Here is an 8,164-nt window from a genome sequence, read left to right on the forward strand (position 1 = left end):
ACCTTTTTTGGCACCACAGGCCGGCCAGCTTCATGCAAGGTGGGAGACGGGGCACAGGAGCCGGACTCAGGTGAGCTTCGCTAGCTTCACTGTGGAAAGTGGGGCGCAGGGGTTGGGGCGAGGCGGGGCTCCATCGAGTTTCACTTGTGGATGGAAGCCTGGGGGTGCAGGGGGCATAGGAGGCGGAGCTCAGGCGAACTTTGCTTGCAGGCAGGCTCCTAAGAGGCCAGGGACCCATAACGGTCTGCGGCCGGGGGTTGGGGACCCTGATTCATACAATGAGACAGTTTGTGGGGCTTGACTTTCATCTTCGAGGAAGAAAAAGCAACAAATAATATGAATAAGTCATCATTTTATTGGTAATGCCTTTCATAAAATAAAAGAAGATTAAACATGCAAGGGTCCCAGGTATCACCTGCATTGAAACAAATGTAGGTGGAAGGTCAATACATTCGAATAGCAGATGTAATTTTTGTGACAGCAGACACGCTATTTTAAATTTAGAAGCTAGTGTCTTGAAATATCCTTTTTGTCCCAAAGGTGGAATTATCGTAGGGAAATAAAACACATTTACATGCCTTTTGTGGGGGGAGAGAGAGAGAGAGAGAGAGAGAGAGAGAGAGAGATTATGCTTCAAGCATCCCATTCTCAGTGATGCCGGGGAGGTGGGAGAGGAAAACCAACGAGCCCCGGGGCTGCACTTGCTCTGTGAACGTGCCCGCGAGGCCGCAGTGGCCGCCCATGGGTCTAAGGGGAAGACACTCTGCCGAAGAAGAGGATGCTGTTGGTTTTGTTGTGCTTGATGAAGAACAGGAAAGGATGGTCGCAATGGAAACTTTCATAAACTCGGGATGATACTTTTATGATTTCTACGCCGGTAGCGGCTGCAGCCTTTGTGCCCTCCTCTGTCACCTCCACAAAGGACTTGTGCTGGATTTTGGACACCGCGAGCTTCTGGGCTCCTGTCATGCCGGAGAAGTCGGCGGCCAGCGGAGTGAAGGCGTCCACCACGCCCAGGGCTCTCATCACGCCCTCCAGGTCGTAGCTCTTTTCCACCTTGAAGCGAGGGAGGTGCAAATCCACCGTCGCCTCGCTCGTGTTCTGTGAGCTCGTCAACTCTATTAACTTCTCGGCGGTGAGTTTATCTTCCAGCTGTAACGATGAAAAACGGAACAGATGACTCGATTCTCAGTTAATTTGGGGAGGACACTGAACACCGTTCAACATTGGATTGAAATGTTACAGCAAATATAAATACAGGAGATTCAGTTATATGTTATATAATACACAGTGACATATCAATATATAATTATGTCTAATAAACTGAATCTTCTGTATTTTATATATTTGTGTATATGTATATATCTACATATGTATATGTGTGTGTGTATATATGTATATATATAAAATACAACAGGACCATTAAATAAAATTATTTTGTAAAAGAGGAACTATATATCTCCATTTCTTAACCGCCTGTCCACTGCATGTTTCAATTTTAAATAGTCTTTTCTAGTTAATGTCCTTTTGTACATTTTTTTTACAATTTATAACATATAACTTGTTTTTATTCTTTTTTTGTTGCTTGACTTACTTGTGAACATTTTTCATATAGCCATATATTTCTCTAATCAGGTTTAAACTGTTATATAATACTACCATTAAATTGATAGTGAACATATATTTTTAGGTAATTCATATTTTTTAAGCAATCACCATGTGCCAGTCCTGGGCTAAACTAATGGCAGTGCGAAGCTGCACTGATGTTTCTTGTTTTGCTTTTTTCATTATTTTGAGCTACTTTGATCCCATAGCTTTTGCCTTGTTTGGACTTGCCAGCATAGCGTGGATCCCAGGATGGGGGCTCCTGATGTCACTGGTGAGGAAGATTGGGAGTGGGAGGCCCACAATTGTTATGGCTGTTTACAAGTCCACCCCACCCATGACAGTCCCTGCAGGCTTCCCATGGCCAGTGTCGCCACACTAGATGCTATATTTTGAGTGTGGCAAGTTCGCTGCAACTTCAGCAGCAGCATCGGCTATTGTAGTGATTGCAGGTGGCCATTTTTGGAATGTCCTCCATATGCCAGATGTTGTTATTGATATTTTTACACATTCTCTTTCATCATCATAGCAATGCTAAGAGAAAAATGCCCTTTTTTTCCCCTGGCAAGAATGAGACTCCAAATGACTTTGAGCTCCCCCTAGGGGTAGACCACTTTTAAACTGAGAAGCGAACATCAAGGTAAATCTCCTTGTCTGCTGTCCGTGAACCCACTGTGATTCAGGATGCAAAATGGTATCCATTGGTGCTTTGCTTTGCTTGCTTTTGTTTATGGGAACTTGCATGTATTTTCCACATGTCACCTACATCAAAGTCTTAGTTTCTGTGTCTTCACATTGAATAAACTGGAATACAACAGTGGTTCTTACGGTTATGAAATATTCTATCTGTGTGCCAAGGTATGTATATATGTATTTTTCTGAACTAACACTCATGGTTTCATCAGAATATGAACAGGATCCGTGATGTTAAAGTTTTCTATTATCTTCCTCCATATCCCACTGTGATAGTTAAGATATTTATTCATCTATTTTTTACTTTGGAACATGACAGAATATCCAGGTGCTCCTTGGGCTGTACGCCGAGAAGAAGCAATGTAATGAATTCTTGAGCCCCACTGGACACCACCCACGAGCTGTGGGTGCGGCCTCCACGAACAGCCCACACAAGTGCCGTCCTACTAGGACAGTGGGCGATAGAGGGAAGAATCGAAGGCACGAGATTTTACCTGCTGAAGACCATCTATTTCATTGGGCAGCAGCAACACCATGCTCAGGTCTTTGTCCTTGTACGGTATCTCCAGCACCTTAGCCGGGATGTCCTCCAGCTCGGTGAAGATAAAGCGGCCTTCTTTCTTCATCATCTGCACAGGCTTGCTTGTGCCCTGTGGTGAGTTAGCGTGGCAGACAAATGCCAAGGGAGACGTCAGTTAAAGAAGAAAAGATCATATTATTGAGATAAACAAACTCATCCTTTTTGTAAGAGATAACCTGGGACCTTTGTGAATTGGAGAGAAGAGTTTCTGTAAGTGTTCCTCACTAAATAAAGTAAAAAGAAAAGCCAGCTGTGACAAATTCTATTGTCTACCTGCAGCTGTACATTAATCAAATAGGTGTTGAAATGGAACACTCCATGGATAACTATGTTTTGTTCTAGAAATAAATTAATGGGCAATACCTTGTTCAGCCAAAATTCACCCTGCTTGGTTAATTCTGGGTCAAATTTGTCATTCCACTGCCCTTTGAAATAGATGGCGTTCACCAGAACCAGAACAGTGCTTTTGTCAAGAGAGCCTTCAGGAAAGAGGTCCTTGATTTTTTCTACAAAAGAAAAACAAAGGTCTGTCATGAAAGGTACACGTGGTTTATCTGGAAGATGTTTTGAAAGTTAAAGTGATCATTAGTTATTCACACAAGTCATCACGTTTGGGATTCTGTGGCCAAAGACCACAAGGTACAGCTCTTCTCATGGGCCCAGCCTGGTGGAGACTTCCCCGCGGGGGAGATAACACCCCTTCTGATGATTCAGAAGGCACCCGGGGTCTCTGTGGCACCTGCAGCCTTCTCACGCTGAATACCGGTGAGCTGGTTTGAGCTGCACTTCCAACACAGGCATTTCCTCCCTCCCTTCCTTCTTCCTTTTCTTCCTCTGTTCTTCCCTCCGCCTTCCCATTCTAGTCTTCTTTTCTTCCTTCCTTCTTCCTTTCTATTTTTTCAAATTTAGGCTCACCACTCAGAGGAAATAGGGCCTGAATATTCTTTAGGGTGAAGGACATGAGCTCAGTAATCTCAAACACATGCTCGGGACAGTCAGCCACCACCCCCCCGGGGGGTCCTCGTCCTTCGCCATGTCGAACTGCTGCACTTTTAGCCTAGACCGCAGGTGGCAGGGAGGACAAGGTTCATCAGATGGAGACCTTGTCAAGCTCTCTGCTGTGGTCAGGGAAGAAACTGTGGGGGTGGCCAAGTGGGCTAGGCAGGTGGCATAAGGGAATTTATAGGACAGCCTTTTGTCTTCCAGTTAACAAAGAACAAGGGCTCCCTTTCTAATATTTCCCCTTAAGGATCATCATCCATAAGTTAAGCCTCTGACTTAAAGTAATAGATATGAACCCAAGACGGGGTCTGAGCAGAGACCTGGGGTCCACAAAGATGCCGTCAATCTCCAGCTGTGTTTCCATGCAGCTGGTCTTGTGTGCTCTCTTGGGTCCCCTCGTTTCTTTCCACATGAACTTGGGCCATCCCACCATCTGCAGGACCCTCCTGCAGCCTCTCTGTGAACTCACCGGACCCCCATCTGGGTACCCCACGTAGTGCCAGGCATGTGGTTCATGCACCGCGAGTGGGGACTCAGAGTGGCTTTTCATGGGTGCCCCTCTCATACTGTACCTTTTGTTTGGCTTTCCACCCAGGAATTAATCACCTTCCGGCTTTCTTCTGCAGCATTTTCAAAATCAACAGCTTCTGCGCCGGCTAGGTAAAATATGTTAGCATTGTCCATGTATTCCTTGGATGTGGGAAGGAAGAAAGGGGGGATTAATTTATCAGGAACTGTGTATCTCCAAATTAAATGATGTGTAATCCCGACCAAACACAGTACATAAAATCACCCCTAAACCTACACCTTCATGGGCAGGTTGTCAGACTCAGGGACACTTAGGGGGACAGGGCTGTGGTGGGGGTCCAGACACACCCTGAGTCAATGATGCCTGGGTGGGTCAGCCAGGCTCAAGGGACTCACTGTCCCCAGTTTGGTCACTGGGGACAGAGGATCCAGGACGCAGATGGGAGGTGTGGCAGACCCGTGAACCTTACCTGAAGAAATGGAAACTTCTTTTCTGCGTAGAGCCTGTTGGCCAGGTGTAGCTCATAGGCATTAGTGGGTTTACTTAGTTCAGTCAGGAGCTTTTGAAATTGCTGGTGCACATTCCCCGACTTCGTAACCTTCAAACATCAAAAAGCGAGCTTGCTGAATTCTCTGTCAACGGAAGTACTAAACCCATGTACTTCACTCTGGTAGAGCCATAGCTAACGTTCGACAGCCCCAGGGGTGACTGGTGCTGTTATCCTCTGCTATTCAGTGTACTGGACCTCAAATATCCTTCCTAATCCTTCCATGTAAGCATTCAGAATTTTTTTCTTCCTGCTCCTTTCTCCCGAGAACTGCAGAGGCAGCACCATTTCACTGTCGGGTTGTGTTTTGATGGGTTCAGCGGTTCAGCTTAGCTTTCCAGCTAAACTTAAGTTCCTCGAGGACTAGACCGAATGCCATTGCTAGCAGCCCTCAGTGGTGTGAGAAGGCTAACCTCGTATATTTTCACGTGCTCTGGCATGAAGCCCTACTACACTGCGTGGCATATTAGCTCCTAAGACCCACTGGCTGTGCTCTGTGCTCTTGACTCGCCACAGTTCTAGCCCAAGGGCAGGAAAGGTGTGCGCCTGGTGCATTACCAAGGGCTTTCACACCCCTGTCTCAGAGTCTTTAGTCTAATTCAGCTGAAAACAAGAAGCACAGAGAGTTAGATAACTTCTCCAAGGAGATGTAATGTCACGGAGCCAATTTTTGAAACTAGGCTTATCTGAATCCAGAACCTTCTACTTGCTAGTTTAGAGTTTTGAACTATTATGGCTGTGAGCCATATTTCTCATACAATCATTTCCCCCAGATACTCAGTTGTACCTTTATTTTCTTAGTCCCATTTAGGAGTTAATTAAAATTGTGATTTTTAGCAATGTTATTGCGATTCCTAGAATTGTTGTTATTCTGTAATAGTAATAACACATTTCTACCAAGGTTTCCTACAATTCAGGCACTGTTGCAATGTTTTGAATATATTTTCATGAACGGGGGCAGATCTTTGATGCCTCTAAATTCATGGCTCAGAGCAGTCGTATGTAGCCAACAGCCACCAGGGGTGAACAGCAGGGCACAAACGCGAAGATGGCATTTTGGTCGCGGAACCTATGCTCTTAATCGCAATGCTGACCTCCCCTCAGGCAAACAAACATATGAAATAAATAAATATGTAATATGAAATAAAAAGCAATGCTGCTCGTCCAGTCTATTTTGGCCAAGATTTCCCCTAAAAATGGACTTTTGCCAGTTTTTGTGAAATTCCCAGTTTAGGCAGGGACTCTCTCGGACAGCGGATGCGCCCCCTAGCCCCAAGTGCTGAGTGACTCACAGGAACTGTCGTGGCTCCTCCTTTTGTGCTGTCTGTGACTTCATTAAAGTGAAGAGCCTGGAACAGAGAGCAAGGGAGACAACAAAACTTTACTCAAACGATCTGTCTGCATCAGAGGAAATTAAGAGAAGAAAACAAAAACTAAACACTGAACTAAAAAGCAAAACCAAACCCCCAAACCAAACCAAACAAAGAAAAAAGAATGAAGAAAACTTCATTCTTGAAGTGTAAGAATGAAGAGTTTGCTCCTTGAGAAAACACAACCAAGCTGGGTTATAACCAACTGCTTCAAGGAATCCAGTTCACATTCATCCACTGCTGAGGACACATGTGATGATGTTTTCCATGGGTTTGAGTCAATGCATCCCTTCTACCCATAATTCTCTGTTTAAGCCTCACCTCTGGTTGTTGGGCAATGGTAGGGGTTCACCCCAGCTCCCAGAGGAAGTCTGGGCATAAGGAAGCGGTTGGGCCAATCATAGGAATACGCGCTGCCCCTGTGCTACCCGTGGGGACAGCCAGACCCGTGGCCATCTCTGTGCACAAGCCGACAGAGCGACCACCCCCAGCTGGTCAGCGTAAAGAACACGGACACATACCTTCTGAATTTCTGATGCAGTGTTTCCTTGGGCCCCTAAGTAAGTCATGGCTATGGCTGCTGAGATACTGAACGGAGAACAGAAGATATTTCCCTTCTCTGACTTTCTCAGCTGTTGGAACAGGTCAAGTGCGAAGCGGGTGTTTGCTTCACTGAGGGACTTCATGGTGACGTCGGTGTGAACCGGTGCTCCTGGGAAAAGCAGAGAGTTATTACAGAGTGACTTCCCCAGACAGACAGAGGGTTTCCGTGTGTGATGAATTTTTCTTAAAGACATGACTTCTATTTGGGTTTTAGGATTCTGGCAACTCAAGTGGCTCTTTTTACTTCTCACACCTTCTATAAGGTACATGTGTTAACTTCATAATTAGAAGACTAGCACAATGATCACTTTGAGCATTTTGTGAGAAAGGAAGAGAACATCTTTATCTTTTCTTTGTCATCGGCTGCACCGTGTCTGTGTGGAAAAGGCTTCATAACAGGTGCCAAGGTCATGGTCCACGTGGACAAAGTCATGGTCCATGCGGACGACGTCCAGCCAGCTCTCCCGAGGCACCTCTCTGCCTTTGCCTTCAAGGCTATGTGTTTGCCTTTGCCCACAAATGCTCCTAAGAGCATGTTTGTTTTATTGGGAGATGAATTTGTTAAAGGACAAACCAAGATGAAGAAGGTGTTGGCACTTTGCCCTGGCAGAAGTAAAATCCCCTCACCCAGAATGAAATATTTCAATACATGTATAATAGAAAACACACCATTGCTATTATTTCCCCAAACGATTCATGTTGTTAAGCTGGAGCAGCTGGAGCACTTACCTGTGTTCCTGGAGGAAGGAGGTGGGCAGGGAGTCTGTGTGTGGTGAAGGGTGAGATCCTGAATATATACACCTCTCCTGCCCCACCTTTGAATAGTTGCTGTTGCAAAATATCCGACACATGGTTTCTCAAGCAGTCCAGCTCTTACCCAGAAGCATGAAATCTTTATGAGTAAAGACACGATCACTGTAAAGACATGATCACTGTTCTTTCCTACTTCCTTTTCGTGTGCTTGCAATCATGGATACTTCCGGATCATAGGACACGCATAGACAGGGGCCTTCCTGATACCAATGAGAATAAAGTTCAAGTCCCAGCTTCCTTACCTTCCCCCAGCTACACCCACCCAGAACTAACCCTTAAAAAAACCCTTTCTCCTGTTGCGGGTGAATTCTTTCAGGCCCATTTCAAACACCAAACAACCAAAAACTTACATTTGCAAGTGGAAGTTGTGAAAGGGGTGAGGCAACCCAGCTCTTTCCTTGGCGGTTATTCCACATAACCGG

At 45.4% G+C, this 8,164-nt stretch overlaps 1 protein-coding gene across 1 annotated transcript; it reads right to left on the reverse strand.

Moving 5' to 3' along the window:
• Positions 1 to 372: 372 nt before the first annotated feature.
• On the reverse strand, positions 373 to 7,678 carry LOC123826215 (serpin B3-like). Its single transcript, XM_045850196.1, has 8 exons — positions 7,659 to 7,678; positions 6,848 to 7,038; positions 6,249 to 6,305; positions 4,879 to 5,007; positions 4,453 to 4,570; positions 3,242 to 3,384; positions 2,793 to 2,948; positions 373 to 1,152 (listed from the first exon to the last, which is right to left on the reverse strand). Exons 2-8 carry the CDS (start codon positions 7,010 to 7,012, stop codon positions 748 to 750), a joined length of 1,173 nt encoding a protein of 390 aa, XP_045706152.1. The 5' UTR covers positions 7,013 to 7,038; positions 7,659 to 7,678; the 3' UTR covers positions 373 to 747.
• Between the last annotated feature and the right edge of the window lie 486 nt (positions 7,679 to 8,164).

This window comes from Phyllostomus hastatus, unplaced genomic scaffold, assembly GCF_019186645.2.
Source record: "Phyllostomus hastatus isolate PE091 unplaced genomic scaffold, TTU_PhHast_1.1 phas_contig_80, whole genome shotgun sequence".
Classification (NCBI taxonomy): Eukaryota; Metazoa; Chordata; class Mammalia; order Chiroptera; family Phyllostomidae; genus Phyllostomus; species Phyllostomus hastatus.

What these genes read in the sequence shown, in the direction of transcription:
- LOC123826215 (XM_045850196.1), bottom strand. Translation starts at nt 7,012, where the DNA reads ATGAAGTCCCTCAGTGAAGCAAACACCCGCTTCGCACTTGACCTGTTC. An exon ending in CTGCATCAGAAATTCAGAAG is followed by an intron (nt 6,306 to 6,847) that starts GTATGTGTCCGT and finishes TCTCTGTTCCAG; the next exon opens with GCTCTTCACTTTAATGAAGT. An exon ending in GAGGAGCCACGACAGTTCCT is followed by an intron (nt 5,008 to 6,248) that starts GTGAGTCACTCA and finishes TGATGTTTGAAG; the next exon opens with GTTACGAAGTCGGGGAATGT.